Genomic DNA, 26,648 nt, shown 5'->3' with positions numbered 1-26,648 from the left:
TGAATTTATTTTTTAAAACTTTTTTATTTTTTGCTGGCGGATTCGCGGGCCACATAAAATGACGTGGCGGACTGGATTAGGCCCGCGAGCCTTGAGTTTGAGACCCCTGTTTTAGAGGCTTACTAAGAAACCACATCTACATTTATCAGTTGAAAGCCAGTATTGGAAATCACGTTGAAATCTGGTCTAAACGTGAACGTTGAATCAACGTCTTCAAATAGTCGGCTAAAAAAAACTTTCACTTTTCAACGTCACCGTGTTTTAACCGTCAAAATGCTCTCAGATCAATTATGTAGCAACTAAATACTTAATGTTAGTAACACATCAACAGTTTCCACTTACAGGACAAAATACCAAGTGACAGGCAACAGTTCATTTGTATTTATTAAGCACAATATAAATATAAACAATGTTCTTTATATACAACCATAATCTCTTTTTTCTGCTTTAAAAGTCGTTTCCAAAGCCACACAGGAGCCGGTTTCAAGAGATCTGCCATATTTGCAATGTGGACATCTGTAAATAAAACAAGTATTAGAAAAACATATTCACTTTTAGACCAGTTTTGAAGGTCTCTTCACCGGAGACCATAGACGTATTTTAAACGTGTTTTCAACGGAACGATGCTGACCTGGATATTACACATATAAGCCAAACAACAATGTTTTGACCTTGTTCTTATTAGTACATTACTTTGTTTTACTCACATCCTCCACATTTAAACCGTGTACAGCCCCACTCGCTGTCCGCCGTGTATTTTACATGTGAAATGTGCTAAATACTCTATTTTATAACGTTGGGCTACAGGGACAGTCCACAAAGAAAGTGTCTCCAACATTAACTAACACACGTGTCTATGTTTACTGTTCGTAACATGCTAACGCTGCAAGCTAACATGCTAACACTACAAGCTAGCAGCCTCGCCCGCATGGTGAGCATAACATGATATTAGTGGTATGGTAATGATATTTAGGTTTGCAATATTGGAATAAAGTAGTTCAAGTACTTACAGAGTGTGTCGTTAGCGTGAAGCCTCGTTTATTCCGTCAGCTCGTTCATTTCGCTCATCAACTCAGTAAGAGCTAGCTCAAATCGTGCCGTGTTTCCAGCCATGGTCTCTAACTTAGAAAAATGCACAGAGTCCGTTTGTCATGCATGTTCCAGCAGTAAACACAGAGTCGTATTTTACATGAACATACAGACAGAATGTGCTCTGCTCTCATTATGATGTCCTGTGAGCTTCTTGTTGACAGCACACAGTCTATAGTTCCATATTTACGAAGTTTTGTATGAAACATTAAATGCGTTGAAATCACGTCTTCGTGTAGACCACATATCAATGGCCAGCGTAATATGATTTTGGAGAAATACGTTTAAAGTAACCAAAATCGCATCTCTTTCAACCTACAACTGAACAAACCATCAATATTTTAAAACAAATTGGTGTTTTGTGACACGTTGATATTGTAACTGTAATTTAGCCGGTTGAAAAGACGGTGAAAATAGGTCTAAGACGTTCAGACCCCATTTCAACGTGTTTTCAACCAGAAATCAACGTTGAAATCCGGGTTAGTGCTCACTGGGTAAGATCAACACGACTCACTTTAGTTGACCTGGCTAACTGAGCTCTGGCGGGCTTCTCTGGCGCTACAGGAGAGGTGGAGTCGGCGACGTCGTCTCTTTCTTCGGTGATCCTGCTTCTGACCACAACACCGTACTCCTTTTCTGGGTCATCCTGTGCGTCGCCAACTTCTGTTCCAAAGTCATGGCGCTCGTCTCGCTCTTGTAATAATAATAATAATAATAATAATAAAATGTATTTATAGAGCGCTTTTCACAGACAGAAAATCACAAAGTGCTTAACGGAGCAGAAATTTAAAAGCATAAAAAACACAATGTGACCATAGGGTCAATAAATCACATATTTTAGGAGCAGGTCTAGGACATGGGTTTTTACTCAAACTCCAGCCTAAAAAGGTGGGTTTTGAGCTGTTTTTTAAAAGTATTCATGGAATCTGCGAGGCGTGCATGTGCTGCTCCAACACTTGCGCTAGTCTGAGGGCAGGGCTGGGGCTCGCAGTCATTGATGAGTACTGCGCAAACTCGGACAAACTCCAGCTCTTGGGTGCAGTAACCAGAGGACTACGGGGTGCTGCTGCTAGTTCTGTGCTGCCGAACAGAGAGGGGGCTTCCAAGCCCACATTGGGGACGTGGACCGTTGGCAGGGGGAGTGCCGTTTCTCTGACGTTGGACGGCTTGGATTTCGAGGCCTCCGCACTCCCACTTGCAACAGGGGCATCTTTCTTGGGAGCGGGCGGCTCCGTGGCCTGGCTTGCAATGGCCGGCCGTTTGTGGAACCAGGAGAAGAGTTTCCTGAATTTGCGGTTAAGCCATGCAAGTACTTAGACTTGCATGGCTTAATATTTGAGACAAGCATATGCTACTGGCAGGATCAACCAGGCTCTCTTCTTGCAGCCTTGTCGTCGACCCGCAGGCGGTCCAGCACAACTCTGCAATACTTCAGCTCCTGAGGAAGACTTTATGACACAAGAACAAACAAACATGCATCTTGTGTAGTGTGATGTCTTGAGAGGTCGGGATCAGCTTGTGAGGCGTGGGTGCACAAATGAAGACAACAAGCGGTTGTGTTCTAACTGAAAATAATATATTTAGATTCTTTAAACAAAAGGTAAACTTCATTCCAGCCGAAAGCCTCTACAAAAACCAAACATAAGTATCTTCCGTTTTCTTCGGGTTCGTTGTCTTTAATGTAAAATAAAACTCTTTTCCTCTTTGTGCGCTCCCGTCCTCCTCTCTCCAAACATTTCCTTCTTTGTCCCCACACCAACCTCTCCCGGGTAATCAGTCCCCTCTCTTTCAGCTGGGCCGCCGCCTTGGCCCCGGCTGCCCTGGTGATTATGGGAATTGTAGTTTGTTACCCCGATGCCATGATGGGTTGTAGTCTTTGCTGCAGCCACCGGGAGGGGATGTATCTCCCGTTGATGACCCTCCCTCTCATGACATCACATTAGCTTATATGAAAATCTATCTAAGTTTTAACCCAGTGGCTCTATGGCGACATCCTTAGCTGCACATAACACCTGAAATAACCTTTTTTTAAAGCCAGCCGTTAAAAAGACATTGTAATCTTTTGTCCCTTGTCTTGGCACTGTGTAACAACAATACAGTAACACTGAATATTACCTGGAGATGCTTCCGTAGCACTGCAAAGAGTAGCTAGCTAGCTAGAGTAGCGACACCTATTCAAATAAGCTCTCTCTGTCTGGTACACCTCAGCATGAAAAACAGTGGCTCACTGCCACGGCTAACCAGGGACACCTGACTCCAGCAGGGCCCTCGTTAATGTTATCAGTAACACCTGTGCTGGTGTTAAAGGCCTACATGGTGGTTCACTTTCACACCTGAATCACCTGAAAAAAATAACTATCCAGTCCAGTGATACAGGATTTTTTGGGACAAATATCAATGTTAGCCAATGGTCTCTTGTTTGAAAAAAGCAAAACATAATTTTGTTATTTTAATGATGATGCTTCAAATAAGATTTTTTTTTTTTTAAGAATTACGCCCATGATATATACCCAACAGGACGTTTTGCAGTTAGACTAAAAACATGTTTTTGAAGTTACTTGAAACATATTTGGGAATTTACTGTAACTTATAGTTAATTATCTGCCAGCCCGTACACTGATAATATATAAATACGTTAACTTAAAGCTTGACTGACTTACACTGACAGTCCAATATTGTTAGGTAAATTAAATTTGTGGGCAGATATGCAAGTCGTGTTCTCCTGATGCTAAATATAGAGCTTCACTGCTCTACAACCGTAGACTGTTTTGGCTAAATGAGATTAGGACACTTCCGCACTTGTCTGCAAATATTTCCTGATGGTGATAACAAGCCGCAGCACAGACACAGAGCTTCATTTCTCTCACCACGTGGCTGCATAAATAACAGTTATCCAGTCGGTCTCGGTGGATACGCTTCTCCGGCCTGTACGAAGCACCCAACAGCATGAGGTGTGTGTTTGTTTGTGTGTGAGGTGAATTATAGACTACCGTTACAACATCCTCCTCAGCAGTTTTCCTCCTCCAGGTCAGCAGCTAACGCTCCCATCATTTCTGTACGAACCTCATTCTGAGCTTCATGTTAAGATACAGTTACTCTATGGGGCTTTTATTTTGAAAGGGTGGGACTGGGTGGGTGAGAGAGGGGGAGAGGAGACATATTCATAATGTTTGACACACAAATACAGAGGTTATTAGGCCAGAAAACAAGAGGAAGCGAGGAGGAGAGATGCAGGAGGGATGCTTTCATTTCAGCTGCGATGAAAGACAAGAGACACAATATCAAGACGTTTGGGAGGCCATCTTTCACCGTCTCTTTACTAAGGTCTTGTGCATGACTGTGTGTGTGTGTGTGTTTGTATGTGTGTTTGAAAAGGGTAATTTGATTTTCTGTCCCTCATCTTCTGGCAAACGATCGGGACGACCAGGCAATCTAGTCCACTGAGCTTCCAGTTTCACTTAAACTTTCAGCCTTGAAACACTAGCTCTCTCTCTGTTTCTCTTCTTCTGCAGCAAAAAATATTAGTGCAAGAACACTTATACGCTGAAACACACATCTACACGCACACACTCACACACACACAGTCTCGTCTCTCACCCTCTGTAATTAAGCTTCCATCATTGATTCTGGGGGCGTTTTGACCGTGTAACCTAATGCTAGCAGTAACAATTCTTGCATTTATAACACAAGTGAGTGGGTCTGTCTTATTTGTTTTGTGCGAGTGTGTGCGTGCGTGTGCGTGGGGTCGTGTTTCCTTGGATACACTGATGGGCTCTCAGACCGCTTGTAGCGGTCCATTAGAGATCAATGGGATCCCTGCTCCTAATTCCTGCTATCAGGGCGCCTCTGATCCTTATCTGCTGTGTGGAAAATGCAGTCAAAGCCATTTCATCCTGTCTCACACGCACACACACACACGCACAGTATGATTGTGCATGAATGTAATCACAGGCATGCTTCCCAGCCATGTCTATGTGAAGATATTCTCACCCACACAGACACATCTTCCAGGCGTAAGGTGTTTTTGTGTGTCTGTGTGATGAATGAGAAGGAGATGAATGTCTATTGAAGACTAAAGCAGAGATCATCATTGCTGTGAGGTGATGGTGGTTAGACCGTGAAAGCCAAAGCTCCCGAGCTCAGGATCTGTAGCTCAAACCCAGAGCTGGAGAAACCAGACGACACACAGTAATACAGCTGCATCGACTTCCTTCCATCCGTCCATTTTGTTCATTCTCGTGAACCGAGATCACGCCGTAAGCGAATTTATTAAAAGTCGGCCCAAATGTCCACTTCGAATTCAGGTTGAACTGATTAGAACTTGGTGGTCACAGGTCAAACTCAAGAATTCTTATGCTTATGATAATTTCACACAAAATTCTAATAGGATAAAATTAAGTGATGACACTTTGGACAGACATGGATGTAAACTGCATCTGACTGGTTGGCAGAGGAATGCAACAGCAGGGCGGTAATTCAAAGTTTTACCTTTGTAAGTTCCCATTCGAAAGATTTATGTTCATAATATCAGAAATTTTCCCGAAGAAACACAGAATTCTAATTTAATGATATTATACCGCTAGCTAGCTAGCTAGCCATCTGTACATTAGTTAGCTAGCGAGCTTGCTAAGTCCACCATGCTTTAATGCTACACTGGTTGCAGAAAAATGAGCCGAACAAAGTTGTCACTCATCTGGCGATAACAATGTGTTTTCCTACGCGACAAGTGTTTGTCGATGAAGCATTAAGTTGTTAAATTTGATTAATTTACTCTGGCTCTCTGTGCTTTTCTATGTTACTGCTCGTTTTGGTTGATACTTCAAAACCTTACATCAGTGAGTCACGACTTGCTGTAATTTAGTTTTTAACAACAATCGCATTGGCAACACATAATAATGTCCGCTGCATGCTCTGACAATCCTGCTAGTTTGATTTGAATGTGACAACCGCTCTACTCCATATTCTATCTCTATAATTCACACACTCTTTACACGTTTGTTTCTGTGTGTGTGTCTGCTTGTCGGTGTGCACCGTTTCCTTATCAGTTGTGACTTCCATTGTGGAGCTGCTGTTGGGCTCGTATGCTCCTGAGTGTAATTTGAAGAGGTAGGTTACTGTTAGGGTAAAGCGATACAGAGGTAAACGGCATTGTTATACGGGAAGCAGAGGGATAGCGGAGGAGTCTAGATTTCACAGACGATCTCCAGCTGCCGTTATCGCACAGCAGTGTAATGAAACCTTTACTGGTCAGAAACAACGGGGGACATCCTTCCTCTCTCGTCCTTTTTGTCCTTGTCTTGTTCCATCCCCGCATTCCTCCCTCTTGTAACCTTTCTTCATCTCCTTGTCTCCTCTCTGTATCACTCTCATCATCCTTCTCCTTACCTTCTCCTATCATCACCTATTTTTCATTTCCTCTTTCTTTTATCCTGCCATTCATAACACCATTTTTCTTACAACCTTTTCCCTCATCTATTCTTTTCCCCTCCTTCTTGCTATTCATTATCAGAGACACTGACTGTTTTGTAACCGGCAGAGAAACACAGAGCACGAAAAGCAGGAGAAGATACCTGCTTTTTTTTTTTTAATCTCTTACACTACATCATGTGCAATTCCGCGCAAGCCCTTTTTTTTCTCCTTTCAGTAGCTCAAAAGACTTATTTTTGTGGACAAGTTATCAACCTCCGTGGAAATGTCAAACACATTTTTGTAAAATTACAACACAGCTCTCCGTCTTTGGCTGTGCGTCAGAAGCAGCAGCAGAGGCGAATACAAGCTTCAGGGGAAGAAAAAAAAACAATCCTCAAGATTGTTTCGCTCGAAAAATCACAGTTTTAAGCCTCTCAGACAATCAACCAATTTAGCTAATAAACGAATTTTCACAATAAGGCTGGCCGTTTGTTGTTTGCTGCTCTTGGTGAGCTTTTGAAGGCCTCAAGAGGTCTTGGAAGTTTGAGATTAATTACTTTTCTTTTCCGGTTGAGCAAATTAAAGACAGCTCAGAAGAAGCCCTCATCACGTAATCAACTAATCAGCTTCAACATGCCCACCACCACCACACTCTCCCCGCACCCTTATCATTAGAGGGCATTCTACCCTCATTTCAGCTCTCTAAAGATCAGTCCATCACACAGACCACAAATAGAAAAACGCTGTTCATTCTTCCACTCGAAAAAGAGATTTATTGATATACTTTTTCTTTGATGGAGGGCCAAAGCGGCCTCGTAAAAAGGGCTCATTCTGGCCTTGGATGTTTGCAGGCGTTGTTTGGAGGCCTGGGTGGTAAGAAGCCTGTTTACCCCCAGGGCAGTGAAGGGAGGAAGGCACAGGGGATGGGATCTCTCCCCCCCCCCCCCCCCCCGCCGGCCTCTCTGCACTCTCACCGAAGCAGAACAGCGGCGAGCTTTCACAGCGGAGACACCACAGAGACGCAGGATGCTGATAAGGGTGAAACAAGCCATTGAGTCCGGTTGAAAGAGACGTTTTTCAATCCTATATAAGTGTGGGAAAGAGTTATGCCATGGGAAAAAAGATATGTGATGGGAAAAAATGTGAGAAACAAGAGAGTGTATAAAGAGATTTAATTAGAAATCAACTCTTGGTGGGATTACTTTTGAATTTAAAGATTTTTGTATAATTCACTGACTTTTTTCCCTTTAGTTTGACCTTGACTTGCCTCAACTGCATCCAACCTCCTCATCTGGTAGTAGAGATCAAGCAGTCCGCACCATCCTTCTTTCTCTCTCCATCTATCTCTTTTTCCATTCTCCGTCCACCTCTCCATCTGTCTGCCCCTGGCCTCATTCCCCTCCACCCTTCCTCTCTCTCTCTTGTTACTTCCCTGCCTCCTTCTGTCGTTTCTTTCTCCCTCCCTCCATCCTTGTCCCACTCAGCTCCGAACAAGACTGATGAAAAGAACGACCAACTCTTTATCGCCTTGCCGGGATTCTCATCTAATCTCTAATCTGCTGGACCCAGCAATCCCCCCCCCCCCCTCCATTCAGCTCAGTTCAACTTTGTGGTATTTCCGTGCGCGTGTGTGCTTTAAGTGTGCATGTATGTGTGTGCCTGTCTATAGCTTCAGATTGATAAACCGATAGCATCGCTCTCTCTCATCCAGTTCTTCTGCCCACAATGGGCCTCATAGATTGTAATAGTGCTTTCTTTAACGTCCCATCCCTCTCTGTGGCATTGTGGCACAGTCTGTTCTACAAAAGTAGTTTTCACATCACTATTTTCTAGATTGGCCAATTTTCTCTCCGACAAGGGAGCTGAACATGTGCCCCGCAAAGTCTCCGATTGGCACCGAACTTCAGGTCACAGCTTTGGTTTGGTTTCCTGTTAAATCCAGAAGAAAACACACAACAATCACAGCTTGGTTCCTTTTGCGTTTGACTCCAGAGAGGACAATTATGCTATAGGTTTAAGTAAAAACACGCCTTTAGGGTCCCTCCAGTGTTTTCACCGAGGATCGTTGTTATCTGTAGTGTTTCACCCATTGTAATGTCTTCATTGTAGCCACACAATCTAAATTCCCTCATCAGTGGCTCCGGCTAATGAATACAGCTGCCTTCTTTGACCTTGGCAGAGATGAGTGAGTCCCTATTGCCCACAAATGCATGATTGCACACACGCACACAAGCACATTGAGCATCCTCTCTGTCAACGCAGCGGGGTGAATGAGTCTCCGCTCAATAGTCCGGGCCTCTCTAGTGGTACAAATTATCATTGTATTCATGAGCTGACAGACCTGTTACAGGCAAATATCGGCTCACCAGGTGTGTTGCTGGTAGTTACAAGTATAAATTGTGTGGTTATTTTTTTTAGCTAATCAATTTATCGACCAATCCGTAATGAGAAAGCATATGTGTGTTTGCGTCAAACACACTCACTCACACAGAAGCTGTCAGTGTCCGGAGGTCAACAGGAATTATTTATGTAATGTAGCCGTTGTGTAAGCTTATATTTGTTAAGCGTTGTTAAGCTCGCTGTGGAAGCCGTCTTTTACAGGGCTGCCTATTCCCCCGCTCGCTACACCCTGTAGCGTACATCCATGCATCAGCAATGCGGGTCAGGACAACAGTATTTGTTTGTTTAAAGAATATCCATTTCAGCAGGCAAACAGAGCGTGTGTACATTAGCTATTTATAACCTCACATGAGCATAACTGTGCCCGCTGGACACAAACGGCCCACGCTTATGGAAAGCTGTACATCACGTCATGGATTTATATTAGACATTGAATCAAAACGCATCTGTCGAGTGCGTGCGTTTGTAAGTGCTGGACAAAAAGTGCGTTGTGTTCTCAGCTTCACATGAGTGTTTTGCTTAACGCCTGAAGTGATTGTTTTGTTATGACTTATTGAGAATTTGAAGAACTACCATGATGTTCACGGTTATGGTATACAGTATGTCTCAACCGAGCTATTCACTTTAGAGAAGAGTACATACAGAAGTGCTTTGGGTCACTTAAAAAGAGATAAGATGGAGATGATTTTTTGAGTTAGTTTCAAGCCTGTATTGCCTCTTTTCAGTTACTCATGACCTTTCCCCCAAAAAATATTTTCTATTGTGTGTCTTAGCTGCCATCATTCGCTCTCGCTCGGTCTCTGCTCCTGTTCGTGACTCATCTTCCTCTCTCCTTGTATCTTGCATCTCCATTATCTTTTCAGGGACTTCATCTTTCACTTCCGTTTCATTTCAGACTCACCCACTTACTTGATTAAGAACGTAATATATGTTTTGATAAATTGGTTTTAATATGTTTTCTTTTAAATATAGGCATCATAATCACAAGAATTGTGTTGATTACTTACATTACATATAGAAATCTTCTTCCGTCTTCACTAATGTAGCAAAACACATCACTGTTTATCTTTTAGGGTCAACTGTGTATGTTTGTGTATTTTGGATGAAAATGAAGTTGGGATCACTCAGAACTGGGATGCCACCCACAAAGCTTTAGTTTTAATGGCCAGTTGGTAAATAATTTCAAAGTAAACACTAGCAGTTAGCTTCCAATCTGCTCGGCTGAGAGATATATTTTGTATTGTTGGCACATTGCTATCTTGAGGCAGCAGAAAAAAATGGCGCCATTGTCCAACAAAAACACAGTCTAAGGTCAATGGCGCAGTGTTTCCTGCTATTAAAAGGGCTCATTATTCAGATAGAAAGATGTGCCTACAAAACACGTACACTCTGCTACAGGAACGCAAAGCCCCCTCCTCTTCCTCAGTCGATAGGTTATCGTGCATTTGCTCTTATGCAGTCAAATGTCGATGGGGTCGAGGATTGGGAGACGACTGAGCCAGAGGGTCTGCTGCTAGATTTTCTGCCAGTACGCTATTTCCTCAACAGAAAAGATGGGGGGGTCAAAATACACTGAAAGATGAGAAAAAGTCTGCTATCTTGTATAGAAAGAAGGAAGAATTTCAGCAACCAATTACTCTTTTACAAGGCACGTGAGAATTATATTAAGATTAAGATATATTAACCATGTCTGCTGCACCTCACTCAGTTGTCCTCCTGTTATTGTGTGCACTTCATCTGAGTTGGTGTGTACAGGTCTGATTTGGACCTGAATGCATATTGCAGATCAGCATCTTTGGAAGGTTGTAGTCCCTTTTTGATCAACTTGCCCAATCCTTTTTACCTTCTTTGGAGACTTTCTTCCTGTGGCCTTATTCTGCAAACAACACATTCCGTGTTCTCTCCACCTTGTCTTGTTTGTGCAGCACATAGCCATGAATTTGATACAGATGCCCTCATCTATACCTCTCCTGTTTGCAGCCACCATTTCTCTTCCCCACCTTTTCTCTCTTTGTCTTCCATCCCTCCTTAACCTCCTCCCATCCCAGCTGTTGCTCCGTCCCTGGGGCTACTTAGTCGGACATATACATACCCTGTGTGGGATCTATGTTGCGATACCATATTAGCATGCGAAGGTCTGAATTACACATGCAGCCAACATGGAGAGCTGTTAGCCGACAGATGGTCGAAACATGAATCTGCATTCAAGTCAGTGAAAAGCTCGAGGCTTTAGGCTCCTCATGCCTGCACATGATAAACAAGACGTGCGTATTGGCTCTGCGTGAGCGCGCGTTAATGTGCATCTGCTCCAGTGTACGTCGCATTGTGTATTTGGAACTCAGCGGTTCCACAGGCATGCGTTCAAGAATTCATGTGTGTCGTGGTCTGTGCATGTGTGAGCGTCTATGGGTGTTTGCTGGGCACAGAATCAGCAGAATGCCACTGGAATGAGAATAAGTGTTGGCTTTGCCATGGCAACAGACGAATGCCAGAGCAGACGGGAGCAGCCGAATTTAAGCCCGGCGCTCATCACAGCAGGGGAAGAAGAAAGAAGGACCTGATTAAACACCACCATCTCTCCTCCTGGAGCCCTCAGCCTCAGCCCTTTTCATCTTCCATTTCAGTCTGCCGTGAGATGCTGCAAAGTGAAACCAGCTCCGACGCCTGCAGAGTTGTGTGGGCACAAACCCCATTACAAGCAGGAATGCAGTTTATGCAGATTTCCATTCCTTGCACGCTCATCCAGCGAACGCCTGTGTGCTCAATGACACAAACACAGACGCAATGGTACGCCAAAAATACAGCTATGCGCGCCGAGCAGCTGAAAGCCGAACAAGTGATGCATCACCACCCTGAGCACTGCCGCGTATCAAGGTAGATGTCAACGTGATAAGTGATTCAGAGTTTAAACTTGTCTCCTGGTTGCATCACAGAAATCTTTGATTGATGTATAAGCGGTCGATAGAGCGAAGTGCGACACACGCGCGCACACACACACACACACACACACACACACACACACACACACACACACACACACACACACACACACACACACACACACACACACACACACACACACACACACACAGGACTCTGACTAAGTGCAGTGATTGATAGCTTCCCATGCACTGCACAGTAGTTGGGCTAATTGCTAGAGTTTGAACTCAGTAGCTGGTTTCTGGCTCCATCCCCAATGTCCCAAAACACTCTGGCTAATCCTTTTCCTTTTTCCTATTTTTTTTTAGGGGCAACAGGGAGGTCTGCACCTTTTTTTTTTTTACTGAGGCAGCAGAAACACATGCAGGGAGACAGAAGATTAGGGCACGGGGTTGAATGTCACCTCAGGTCAGAGGGTTCCTGAAGCAAGCATTTTAACCTTTTTTTCCTGTTTGAACATCTCCAGTTATTTTCTAAATATTTCATAAGCAAAAAAAGCTAGAGGACTATATATCAAAAATACAGATATGACACACCCCTTTATAGACACTTAGTCCCAGTTTTTTACAGTATGTGTCCCTAACCTCACTTCTCTCTTTTATGTCCAATACTGTCCTTTTTTCTTGTCTTAAGACCATGAAAGGAACAAGACTCCCCCTGAGGGTGAGCCCATCTTACGTCTTTGTCCAATGATATTAGTTTGTCCTATGATATTAGCTGAAAAGAAATGAACAATTCCGTCAAATTAAAAAAGATCACTCCGTGACCTTGTAAAGACAATTATAGCTGCTCATTTTGTTCGCACTGATGAGTTTCTTGTAGGTTCCATCATCATAAGCTAAAGAAAGCGCGGCTGAGATCAAAGCCAGCGAGCATGACGCTATTTTACTGTAATTCATATTGACATCCATGATGCAGTGATCGTGGAGAGTCAGCTAGGGGCAGGAGCTAAACAATGTCCAACCCAATATTTTCTCCCCTTATAGTTGGTGCTGTCAAAGAAATTATCCATATCCGTTACTTTTATCACGTCTATTTTTAGTTAAGCACAATTGGAATTTTCTGGTAATAACACGTGGCAAAGTTTCATCTTCCCCCTTGATCTTTTTTTCGCGGGAGCCAATACAAAAGTTTTGCTGCTATTAATGGATTTTCCATTGGCACTGTGATCACACGGGAGAGACGCCCCTCTTGAAATGACTCTGGCTTAATATGAATGGAAATATAATTGATTATATCCCTTTTCAATTTGGAGATCCTATAGAATACACATACATTAAGGAGACAATATTTCTGAAAATTGGAAGGTATTCTTATGATGATTTCATGTCCTCCGCTCTCTCCACCTCTCTCTCCTTTTGCAGCACTCTGTAATTTCACCTGTAATGTGAGAATGATGGAGTCGTGATAATGGCACGCTTTCATTTCATATGAGACAGGAAGACTCATTACAGACTGATATGTTTCTCGACGGGGGAGAGAAATGCTTTCTGTTATCTCTACATCCCCGCGTCTCAACAGTTGTCACTCTAATATTTCCTTTTTTTTCACCATCAGTTCCATATTCTGAGATTCATTAATGAGGGGCAGCGACTCACAAGCACACAGTCAAGCATCGCTAAGTATAACACGGAGACCTGCCTGCCTTTCAAATGCAGACAAACTCATCTATTCGCCATTACCGCAATGCATTAAGAAGCAATCAATGAGGAGGAAAAGAAGCAAAATGTGACTCTTCATCTCTGAATCTGTTTGCAAACCACAGCTTGTATGAATTAGTGTTCGCTTTAGAGGAGGAAGATGAAAAGAAATGAATAAATGAGACCTGACAGGAGCTCAGAGCGCCTATGTTGAAAACTTATCATATCGTCTACAGCGCACGTCTAACCTTTAGGGTACGTCGCCACCAGCATCCGAGCCTCCTTATTCCTACTGAGTGTCCTCTGAATCAAAGCCAAGCCTTTTTTCTCTCTGTGGGGTTTACACTAACATGAATCCTGGCCTTAATAACCCGCACAGGTCAGCACAAGCACATGCGCTCCTCCATCCCTCTCTTTCTCCCGACCCATTTCTCAGCCTCTCTCCCCCGGAGCATTAAAGCAGACAACAGACCTTGGTTAGGTCATGGCCAACACAGACCTCATTTGTCACAGAGGATGAGCGTCTATAAAGCTGGATTGTTAATTATGAGAGGAAAATAAAGACGTATGAGGTACGAAGGCAGGCACACGGCAGAAGCACAAGCTAACACCTTGAAAACGTTCGCATTTGAAATTAAATTATTCAGGCATGCAAATGCACAGACAAACACACTTCAACGACCAGATGCAGACACACACACACACACACACATACAGATAGAGTGCTGTTAGGAGCTGGATAAAGATGTATGGGAGCTATGTGTTCCATGACATGCTGTATTGCATCATTAATAGGTCTCAAACTGCGCAGGTTAAGTAGCTTAGTTAACTGATTAACATAAAGAGCACTTCATGCTGTAAGACGATGGGATAGCGGTTTAACAATGGGAATTCTCATCAAGAGAACTCATTTTTCCCGGGAAAAATACTGTGAACTGGATTTTGAGATTGTGTGCTTGTGTGTTACGCATACTGAGGATTATTGTACTGAAACAAAGATGCCTTCTCCAAGCCTCATTACCGCGGAAATGCGAATGTCATTGCTAAATACTAAAGTCCGACCTTGAAATGCTGTAATAACGGTAATGTAAGTGGTTCAACAGATGCAGCGGTGGGTTCCAGTTATTAGTCCGTCTGTGTGGATTGTAGTGTGAACGTAGCGGAGGTCAGGGGGATAAGCCTGCCTTTGGAAGCTGGAAAGTTTCTCCTTGAAAACATTGATAAAGTGGCACAGTTGTACACTGAATAGAGTATTTGTGTAAATAATGAAAAATAAATAGTTTAAGACAGAAATGTAAACCCTGACTTACTTTATCACCATCAGTTATGGTCAGTCGCTATGTGAGGTGGGCACATTCTGCGCAACCAGATATCCAAGCTTCCGTCCCCATAGACTGTGTGGACGTCGGCAATGTGACGTCATCAGTTTGTGGACTGCCGTTTTGAAGGCTTGAGTTTGGCCATCTTATTTGTTTGCAACCAAAAGTGACACTATAGTCTGGAGCTAAGTACAACTTAATGCTGAATAACGCATTTTTAGGCAAACAAAATGTCAACTCCCAGACTGGACAATGGAGTGGTAGTGACCTTTCAATCACACGGTAGCCCGGCCAACTACACAACCACAAACAATGATCCTGTGCCTCAAAACAATGAAACATGCAAAAAAAAAGAAGGTTTAATGCAACATTGCATGCAGTATGCACCTCACATTAGCTCTGTAAAGATGCTGATATACATTCTGTATATTTGTGTCGTAGCTTCACACAGCAGATAGATAAGTCAGCCCACGCCATCCTAGAATCAACACTTAATATTTAATTTTCTCCTCATTGAGTTTGTTGTCCTTTTGACCTCATGCACATTAAATTCACATTTACACATCAGCAAACAGATAAATGGTGACGCCCATAGTTTAGTATCTTTGGCAGTACATTAGTTGCATTTAATTATACTTCTGTTCAGTTTGTGTCTAGTCAAGTTTTTCTAAAGTTCTAGTTTGTATTTGTTTTGAGTTACCAGTGCCGAAGGTGTTGCTGCTGCTGGAAGGACATCTTGTCATCCAAAGAAAAAGATTTGCCTCCAAAGCAGATCTTTAAAATACAGGAAGTGGCCAATCAGACTGTACCAAGTGCCTGCGACAATCAGAAGGGAGGAATTTCTACCTTTTAAAAAATATATATTTTAAAAAATATATATTTTACTAAAACTATTTTTTTCTTTAGACTACATCAGTTTGTTGATATAGTCTAAAGATTGTATCGCTAAAATGTTTAGCATTTAATTTTTGTTGTATTTGTCGTTAAGCTGGTATTGTTTGTCTTTGAGTTACCCCTTTGGTTTGGCCCAATCGGCCATTTTAAATTGTTCCCCATTTTAGCCTGATCAGTCCCAGTTCATGTTAAGTTATTATAGAGTGTAGTTTCTGTTCAGTTTATCTCTTGTGGCATTGTGTTTTCTGCATCTAAAGAGAGAAACTCTTGTTCATTGATGTTGAATTGAATTACTCGATAAGACCACAAAATCCAATGCATGGTCATATAACTCTTATCTTTGTGGGTTATGCAGGTGAAGACATGATGGGCCATGACTCGAGGAATAGAAGTTGTGGTGAGTACAACTTGATAACAATCAGAATATAGCTCATATCTCAGATGCCTTTGTCAGCTAACTTCCAATAGGGCTGGGCAGTGGTGAACGGTATCTGGGTGGCTTATACATCAATGTGCCTTAGAGCCACATAGCCTGCAGCCCACGTATACTGAACACAATCCTTATTGCCATTTAATAGTAATGAAATGGCCATGGCTGTAACACAGAATGTGATTGGTTGATGCCTTTATTCGTGGTGCGAAAGCAAAACAAATATATAATACGCTCTGGAAAGAAATTACGTCGCTTTTTTGCCACGTAATATTTGCGCTCTGCGTTTAACTTGATATATTCCTGGGAAATAAGAAACTGGCAGAGTTACCAACAGGAATCGAAGAGAAAGCCTGACAAATGGGCTGACATGACGTCCAGTCAGAGACACAGACAGACTGAGTGACCGACCAGCTGACTGATTGACAGCCGGTCAAGAAACCAGACGGATAAGTCAAAGCAGGCTGACTGACTGACTCAAGGCCGGTAAAAAAAATATCTGCAGGCAGACAAAGAGCAATAAGTGTTTTGAGCGGCACCCGGGAAGAGTCAATTAGCGTCCTGGTGACTCAGTGGGGTGGTGGCCCGACGGAGGCGAAATAGAGGGAAAGAGATGGAGCGTAAAGAGAGCAGGGTGCAATACTGAGGGGTGCTGAGGCGGTGAAATGAAGGGTTTGAACTGCTGATGTAAGCCTGGACACACTCTGCCTTTCTCTCTCGTGCACACACACTAACGCACACACAGCGCTGACAAGCCGTTTCTACCCACGGGAAGTCGTTCAGGGTTCAGGGGTTCAAATTAAAACGAATAGCAGCGGCTGGACGTATTGCTCTTCTTCACTTTGGCTCTTTCTTGTTGCAGTCATGATCTAGCGTTTTCTTCTATTCCATTTGCTTCCGTCTCTGCCTTCCTCCCACCCCAACCCTTCCCCCTTCCTCCCTCACCCCATTTTGCCTCAACAACCCTCGGTTCTAGAATTTCACGCAGCTGCCTTTAAATATTAACAGCTACAGTCTGAGGATTTTACTGTACGCTGCGTAGCGCTCAGCGTTTGGAGAAGCAATTCCGTATTCGTTTTAATCAGCATTCAAAGGGCAAGCATTTTCAATTCATTCCATTCTGTCTCGAGCATTTTAATAAGGACCATTCTCAGGACCTTCACTGGATTCTGTGCTACGGAGGAATCTCCCAGGGTTATAGTCTGCGTTTGTTGCCATCTGTAATTGGTGTTTTTCTTCTTTTTTTCCATTGGGGGCCGCCTGCTTTCTGTCACAGTGGCATTGCTTGAGTATTCCATTTTATCAGCCGCCGGTTGATGCTTTTCAGGGCGGGGAATGTATTTAATCGAGGATTTGACACTTCAGAGCGGCTGTGTTGGCTGACGGGAGTATCTGTTTCATCTCAGATCAATTAACAATGGGATTCACACAAAGATGGGAAAGTTTAGCTCCTCTGAAACCAGCCTCATCAATATATTCATATCACAAAAACAAAACCCCTAAACACAGACGCACAGATGTGTTTTTTGGGGGTCTGTCAGGAGAAAAGAGCAGGATTAATAAAATATCAATCACAGGTGCCCTGAAAAAGTGTTGTTTCGTTCACGAAACTGGCTGTTCTGACCCTGTCAGTTTGATTTGTGGCCTACAGCAGGTGAGAGCGGTCGAAGAGACACAGGAGATGTACAAGTTTACAAACTCAAATTCAGCACTGCTTCCAAGTTGTTTCCAAGGTTGGAAAAAAAACATCAGTGTCCAACAGGGGTACACTGTTACTGTTTTTCATCAAAAAACAGTTGGATGTATTAATTATGCACAGCTCTCCAGAAGCCTGTATTCATTCACAGTAGTTAGTGAAACTAATATTTGGGGCCACAGTCAAGAAAATAGTGACCTGTTAGCAGGGAGGGGGAATAAAGGTGACAGCATCAAATAAAGCAAGAAGATGCAATACTGTTTTTCTGAGCTGCATCCCTAAATCCATACTTGACTTTGGAAATTTTGTGACAAAACAGTCCCAATTCCAGGTCCACTTACTGGCTTCATTCGGAGCTTTCATGGTCATCATGAGTTTTTCTTAGTGGAGTTTGGTCCTACTATTATTTACCATCAAAACCAAACTTTGATGCTGTGACCTGCATGAATTAATGCTTTTAGCCACTTTTGGAGGTAGCGTAACAAGCTGTAAACACAATACTGACATATGAGGAGTTAATTCAAAAACGTGCTGTTATATGAACTCTGGATAATGTTTGGTGAATCAGGTCCGGAGTTTCCCTTACTTCCTAACATTCCCTTTAAATGTTGAGATTGTTCTTGTCAGACATGACGCGGATTACACCGCAGTCACGTTGGTGGTTCATAAATTGGTCATAGATGACATTTCTTAATTTTGTCTGACAATTTCAGCGTCGGCCCTTACTGACAGAAGTTGCCAAATCTCGTCATCTTGCCAGGCTTCTTCTTCTCGTTGGCTTCTTCGTTAAAATTACCTTAAATTCCGGGAGAAAGCCAGTTGGATTAAGTAGTTGTATAAATAATTATTGTTTTATTCTTACGTGGATCTGGTTTTGCAAATGTATTTATTTATTTGTCTAAAATAGTTGTCATCCTTACTTCTTCAATGATGGGGGGGAAAGAAAAATTGGGTTGCAAAGTAAAAGGTGTATTCCTTGTTTTCATGTTGTTTTTGTTGTTCATTAAATAGAATACCAAGTTAGCAACCAAAGTCAATTATTTCTTCTAATTTTATGCAGAGTTTTTTTTTTGTGTGGCAGAGCAGGTCTCACTTCAATCTTGCGCTTGAAGCTTACAAAGCTATGTTGAAAAAAATGGATCACGTCATCTACTCATCACAGCAGGACTCTTTTTCTTAGACTATTTTGGAACGTTTTATTTTATTCCACTGAGTTTGATTAAACAGCGCCTTTTCCTGACATAATCTTGATTGACTGTGGAGTTTATGTTGCAGTAAAGGGCAAGCTGTCACTCATACAGACACCATTTCAAACGTAACATTTCCCTGCCTTCAATCCCACAAATACACACACACAGACACACACAACGGCAACCTTACAATGACCCAGGGACGGTGTCAGTGTGTGTGTTTGTGTGTTACAAGACCAAACGATGGACACTAAGTTGTCTAAAAGCCCTGCTGGGAGTCAGTGGAGCGCTCAGCCATGTAATACTATTAGTAAAACACTTATACACACACAACCATGCACACACACACACATATGTGCATACCTACTGTACCAACACAAGCCGGAAGATGCAGTTCATATTTTTAAACTTGACAAATGTCCCTCACACATGTACAAATTGTGAGCTCAGACACATACTCAGACACCATTACTACAGGGCTTTCACAGCAAATTGTTTGCGTCACATTACGGCGCGGCAATCATTTGTCCTCCCTCTCCTCTGTCGGGCCTCTTATTTGATAAAGAGGAAGCAAATGCTGCACTCAACTAATGGGTGATTCATTCAGATTTCCTGCCATGTGTCACATTAGTGTTTGTACTTTAAAGCCATCTTATTTTAATGTTTATTTAATGCACGTCCCTGGTGCCATTACGGTGTCTTTTGTGTTGTTTGCAGAGCATTGTTTTTTTCTATCTACATCTGCGGATATAACCTGGTCTCACTCCCAACCCGTCAAATGCTGATGCTTGGTCAGTGTCCATCGCTGTCTGATAACGATGCAGCGAGGAACCCGTTAGCGTCTCTATGAGACTAACCAATCTTCCAACTAACTCCAATGTAAAAACATCCTTGTCATTATCAGCCAATTAGAGCAGCTTAATGTAGTGTAAAGAACGAGAAAGATGGTGTCGGGCGGGCAGAATGGAAGGCCGGATGGGTCAAACAAACACCGAACTTTCCCCCAGGAGACAGCTGTCTGGTCCCGCGTGAAACTAAGTCAACGTTGACTTAATGTAGCGTTGTTTTGTTACGTAACTTGCGTACTTAACTAATGTACTTATTTAGACCCAAACCACAATTTTGTCTGGCGCCTAACCAAGTAGATTTGTTGCCTAAGTGAACCTACGTTGAAAGTTTATTTTGAAAAGAGAGTATGCATGTAACAAGCAGAAACTGTACGTTTGCTGTGAACCCGGAAGCTTATTTTGAAAAGACACTATGCATGTAAGGAGCAGAAACTAACACACGTCCAAAACTGACGCTAGAATGGTGTGAGTCACAGTGCCCTGACAACATCCTTCCTAGAGACACTTAACGTAACTTTTCAGTTTTAGAAGACATGCTAGAGTGAGTAGAGAAAGGGTTTGTAGGAGAGCAGAAAATGAATGATTCAGTGCGATGACATGAGGTACATCTTGTGAAGATACTTTTTCCTACAAAGGAAAGTGGGGATTGACTGTTGAAAAGAACACGCTTTCAAAGTGAATTGTGACTGATGGACTAATTGTGTTTTTGGATTTCAACCTGTCACCGTGTGCTTTCAACACAGAAAACGTGGCGTGCGACGGGTGGCCGACGGATGACCTTGCAAAATACTGTGATTGGCGGATGGATGTTTTGACACGTAGTTGGACGTGTTTGTCGAGGAGGCGAGAGCTGAATCTGTGAATGTTCGAGTTTCTTATTGCCCTGGCACCATAATAACCACTCATCAGGAAAGAGACCCTATTACAGGTCCAGTAAATACACGCCGTGGGATGATTTGTGCACAAACATACATCTGCCGACTGATTTCCATTCATAAGCATTCACAATTTCTAAAAGAGCCATATGCTCTGTTTGCCACGAGCCCCCCTGCAGCAGACTGTGTGATGTCTGCTGAAGCCACCTACAGTAGCTTCACACTGCTTTGAGGCTGTCGCTTGCATACATGCTCTTTCATGTTTGTTTGTTTGCGGGTGTACTGTATTTCGAAGCTTTCATATATCCTGCCTCCTTTTTTCCCCTCTACTGCTTCCCAACGCGATTAAAAATGGATGAGAACTTTATTTAGTGAGAGGCATTTCACTCTGCCAGCCAACCGTGGTGTTCCAATGAATGAGCTGTGTGGACGTGCGTGCTTTGTGTGGGTGTGAGTGTGTTTGCGTGAGCGGTTGGTTTCCTCCTGAGCCGGTGGGGGTGATGAGACAAGTGTATGTGGGGTTACCGCTGGGTTAAACCAGTCTACTGTCAGGTCAGACAGAGTTCAGCAGCACAGAAGCTAGAAAGCAGCAGACAGAAAGTGCAGCTCAGGTGGACGGGACCATCTCTGTGGTGTACACAGACAAGACCCGCTGAGGTGAAATTCCCCCACAGAGACTGAGAATTAGTCGAGAGGATACTGGGGTTTAGGGGATCGCAATTAAATCCATGGGAAATCTAATCCTTTGGAAATTAAAGTACAAAGATGAGCGCTCCCTTTAGAAATGGGGAAACAAAGTAGAATCTTGTTCTTTACCAGCGGGACACTAAATACTCTTCACCATGGGAACCTATGGGAAGAAGTGAAGCAAAGACACCTGCTACTACTCTGCCTTGATGAGAAAAGGCAGAGTATTGTGTCTCACAGCTCCTTCCGTCCCCCTCACTTCTTCACTTTAGTTTTTGAAATTGAGAACAGGCAAACCGCTAGATGTGGCACTTTTTTGTTCTTTTTTTTTTCAGTGACAGTCTGAGCTTGAAGTGAAATAAAAAAGAAATCTGCTAGTCTTAAAGTCAGCTAGGAAGTATATTTGGGGTCAAGAATAACATTTACTTAAGTAACATTTTGAGGTATGTGTACTTTACTTGAGTATATTCATGTTATGCTACTTTATACTATTTACTTGAAGGCTAATATAGCACTGTTTACCATTTAGCAACTTCCTTTACAGATTCAGATTATCAATACAAAATGTAATCAACTAATTCAGTTATTATAGATTAAGCTGCCCAGCAGTATATAAAGTAATTCAAATGAGCTCCACCTCTACCAGCTGCAACATCTTCCAGCACTGTCATTGGTTAAGTTAGTAATTTAATAAACAATTACATAACTATATTTTATAAATTACTCATCAGCCAACTTATTTGTGACATTACTTGTTACATCACTTTTTGTTCTTTGCCTTTAAAACCCTCCAAATCCACCACACCCACAGTAAGTTATAAAAAGAGCTGCCTTTCAACTATTTTTTAGAATACATTTATACATAATTGTCAAAATATACAGTTTTTTCCGTTGGTATACAATGGGTCAAAGTGCTTTACTGTTTCTTCTTAACATTACATTATGCAATATGTGTGCTGACACACATCAATCAAGCTACTGCCGACTTTGGAAAGCTGCTGTCAATTAAACTTGACAAAAAGAAAACAAAACCGTTTTTCCCGAACATTTAAAACTTTTGTTTTCCAAAATCTTTCCTGGAGTTGTCTCGCCACCATTCACAATTTGTTTTGATTGAAATTCACTTTACACATCAAAAGGAAAAAGAAGAGCTCCTGCTGATTAAAAATGCAGCAGCCAGAAATCTCAGGTGTCCACTCAAGGCTGAAAAGCAAACAAAAAAGTTTTCTATTTTCTTTGGTTTATGAGGACTTACTGTGTGTCTGTGTCTGTAGTTTATGTGTACGGGGTGGACGTGGGATTCTTCACTGTCATTGGAAGTTCTTCTATTGTTTCATTTGCTCGTATTTTACTATCATATGCTTCTTTTTGCTTAATGTATTTAACCGTGAATACTGAGAACACCACCCCAACATAACATAACATAACCCTTTAATGATGTAGCTTTAATGTCTTCTGACGTTATGACCCTCATCTCAATTCTTTTGTTATTCTTTCTGAGCTTCCATGAGTAATATTGGTCAATGATCTGTGACTATTATTGATTACATGAAACGTGAAACATGAAATATCAAGTTTGCCTTTCTATTTACCTATAAAACCCATAAACCCGAGTTCACCTCATATGCAACACTGACAGCAGCCAATATTATCTGTCTGTGCTGTTGTAGTACACCGGCATGCTTTTTCTACTTAATCGGACTGATGGCTCATTGATTGCACCTTTGCTTTGTATATAAAAGTGACCTGCAGCCGTGGATCCATGAAGGCTGATGAAAAACTGAGGGACTGAGAGACTTACTATTGATTGCAATCGTACTTTTTGTGCGCCTACAATAACGTTGGATGGAAAAACATTTTGATCTTGTGACTTGTTTTTTTTCAAGGCGAGACACGGGCAAAATTATTGTTTTTTTCCAGTCAGAAAACAAACAAAATACACATTTGGTTGTTTATTTTACACGTTGTCTGTCTTATTACAGGCTGTTTACTCAAAGTTGTCTTTCCTTCCCTCAGCCAGAAATCTCTAGTGCTGTAGCACCAAACTGTCCAGTTTCACTCCTATCGATATTCTGAATGTTTTTACAGAGAGTTTTGTTCACATTAACAGCCTGATTTATATAAGATACTTTTTCTAGAAACATGGCAAAAATCGATTTTTTTTCCTTTTATGGCTGTTGACTGTATTTTCTGATTTATGAACCTTTGAATCTAAGAACAAGAATTTTGAACTTTGCTTTATCCAATGTTGAGATTTATGCAAATCAGCACTATTTGATAAGATAATGTCCCACAAACATATCTAAACATAACATTTCATAACACAAAATATTTTCTCAATAAGTATTCAACTGGATTTCACAATAATATCTATTAGTTATTAGTTTCTCCCCTTAAAGCTGTTTGTTTCTGTTTTGTGTTCAGTTTTTAAGTCTACTATATCTTCACACCTTGAGGCAATCTGTTGAATTCCATTTGCTATAAGTACTGGCAATTTTTTATTTTATTTTTAAATGAGAAGAGGCAATCTTCTTGGCTATTTTTTGTGTTTCACTGTGACAGTAAGGGTGTCTTAATGGCTATCCGCATGTCAGTCACCGCTCCATAATGAGTATAATTAAGACTCTGGAGATGGACAAATATAGCGAACAGAGCAGCCAGAAGGATATAGCGTGATGGATAGAGGGCATAGAACAATGAAATATGCATCAGGGCTCGCATAAAAATTTAATCCAGAATGTTGACTGGAGATTGACCCCGTTGTGACCCGACACTTGCGGGAGTGAAAATATCCGCAGAGAGAGGCGCGGGGGTGGCGGTGGGTGCAGGAGCAGGGTGAGGAAATTGTGAGGAAGGATGGAGTAATGACTGGCTGGCTGGAGGTGTAGAGGGGTAATTGTATCTGTCTGAGTGCCTGAGTGTCTCAGCTTCCCCTAACTACATGAGGGAAAATATTTTTTTCGGAAAGAATATTTTTTTTATACTGTATGTGAACAGAGACTGTGCCGTATAGTTCTCCTTGAAAAATACACCTTGACAACATATAACCTCAGAAATATGCAGGAATGTGTGCTCAGCTTCGGTGGGTTAAAGTGAAATCATGGAGGAAAATGACAAAGAAAATCACATGTATTTTTATCTAAGAAAGGTTCAAAGGGAACACGAACAATTCTCTTCCAAAGCTTGAAAACAGCACTAAGACTTTAATCTGTTGTGTTAGTATAAAAAAGCTTTTACGCACACACACAGAAAAGCTTCATCCCTTTGTGCATATAGTATGCTAAACATTTGACCGTATCCTAAAAAAAATCTGCCTGTCACAGAGTATAGCTTTGGGGAAAAAAGATGTTCATATTTGCAGACGCTGATTGAACCGCACAGGTTGATAAGGCTAACTTATGTTAATTGTGTTTTTAGTTTGTATTTGCCTTTAATGCTTTAATTCAGTAAGTTGTTGCTGATGCTTGAACTTGTGTCCCCTTTTTCCCTTGATATTCATTATCGCAGTTTATCAGATTGTTTGTGTTTCTGTAAATATATGTGAGAGTTTGCAGGCATAAAGAACAGTGTGCAGGCATTAAACATACTTTATTCCGGTGTTTCCCAACATTTATTGTCTGATGTTCCCCCAAAGTCCCATCAAATGAGCTCAAGTGGCCCTTCACTAACACCACCCATCTTATTCCAAATGTGTACTCTAATGGATTTAAACGGCATGCTATCTAAAATTGGATATTGTTACAATAGTTTTTTCATACAATTGAATTGTAAATGTGCCAGTTTGCTTGAAAGTAGTAGAAGCTGGTCTTCAAGCTATCTATTTTTATTCACTTCTTATACCTGTTTCAAACAATTATCCATTAGTTTTAGTTTATTTTCCTTCTAAACCAATATATGCAGATAGATGAAAAAAAGAAATGTATATATATACCTAAATTAACTTTCCACGTACTGTCTGGCAACTGCAGATTTGCACCCTGGTTGGAAATCACAGCTGTACTCTGTATGTTTTTTGTTCATAAAGGTCTACGTGCATCCCTGTGTGTGCCTATACGGCTTTAACCACTCCCTCAACCTCTAGTGCATCAGCCCGTGGCCTCATTAATAACCCCTGCGTTTGCTGAATGGGGCTCCGGCGATCTATTGCGGTCTATTGCAGTGTTGTTTTTGTTTGGCCCTGGTCATAGTGATTCCTGGGAGATGGCAGCATCATAAATCTACAGCTTATTCATGGAGCTAACCTGACCTTTACAGCAACACAGAGAACAGAGAGAAAGGCAGAGGGAGAGATGGAAACCAATGGAGAATAGGAGAAAAGGCCAGGAAAAAGAGAAAAAAATGGAGAGAGGGTGGGAGGTCAGAAGGTTTAAAGGTAGAGAGCTGAGGGGATGAGAATGATAAGGAGGAGGAAGGAGAGGTATAAGAGGAGAGGGAGGTGGTGGGAGAGGAAAAGCACAGCGAATAAATGGAGAATAGACAGAGGCAGCTGGAGATGTGCATGATTGAAGAGAAACTACAATTACTTTTGGTTGTACTGTATGCCTCTGCTAACCAGTCCAGTTGCTGTTTACATCGATGTCTGTCCAGACTATAATAAATGTGGAGATGACTTTAAAATAATTTAATCAAAGGTATTAAGTGTATTTTTTGGCAAAATAGAATATCACTACATTGCAATATGATTCCAGCTATCTTTACTTAGTACAAAGGGCTGATAGAGAGCTTTGTCGCATGGTGCAATGACAATCACCTGAAGCTCAATGTCAGCTTGTGGTGGACTACAGAGGAGCAGGAGGCCCACTGTCCTGGTTGTCACCCAGAGAGAGGGAGTGAGGACTGGACTGGACTCCCGACACTGAAGGAAGGGACAAAGCAGGCTGTTCCTCCTTAGGAGACTCCTTCTGTCTGTCTGTAGTAGCCAGTTTTCTTTTGTGGTGGTGTGCCGGGACGGTGGCATCAAGGTTTGGAGATCAGCTGTCTCAACAAGCTTCCTGAGCTACTGTAAAAACAAGGTGATGCAACGAGGTGGTGTAGGTGAAGAGTACCCGCTCCCTATGTAGACATAAATTATCATCTTAAAGTCATGAAAACACAACAAATCTTACTTTTGGGTGATGAAAACAGTTGTGAATATTTTTATTCAATTCAATTCGCCAAAATCCACCTAAATCCTACACACTGTTGCTTTGATAATGGCCAGAAAGAAGAACATTATGGTGTCAGAGTAAAGT

The 26,648-nt window shown here is 42.0% G+C and overlaps 1 protein-coding gene across 1 annotated transcript in view; it reads right to left on the bottom strand.

Moving 5' to 3' along the window:
• Positions 1 to 2,006: 2,006 nt before the first annotated feature.
• Positions 2,007 to 26,648, bottom strand: part of otomp (otolith matrix protein) — a 52,679-nt gene continuing 28,037 nt past the window's right edge. The window contains exon 10 of the mRNA XM_076108059.1: positions 2,007 to 2,373. Coding sequence (XP_075964174.1) covers positions 2,007 to 2,373 — 367 coding nt within the window. The remainder of the gene's footprint in view (positions 2,374 to 26,648) is intronic.

The sequence above is a fragment of the Anarhichas minor genome, unplaced genomic scaffold (assembly GCF_050575085.1).
Source record: "Anarhichas minor isolate MPS153535 unplaced genomic scaffold, ASM5057508v1 ptg000040l, whole genome shotgun sequence".
NCBI classification, from domain to species: domain Eukaryota; kingdom Metazoa; phylum Chordata; class Actinopteri; order Perciformes; family Anarhichadidae; genus Anarhichas; species Anarhichas minor.
The sequence above is the reverse complement of the archived record's forward strand: the minus strand, read 5'-3'. Positions and strand labels throughout refer to the sequence as shown.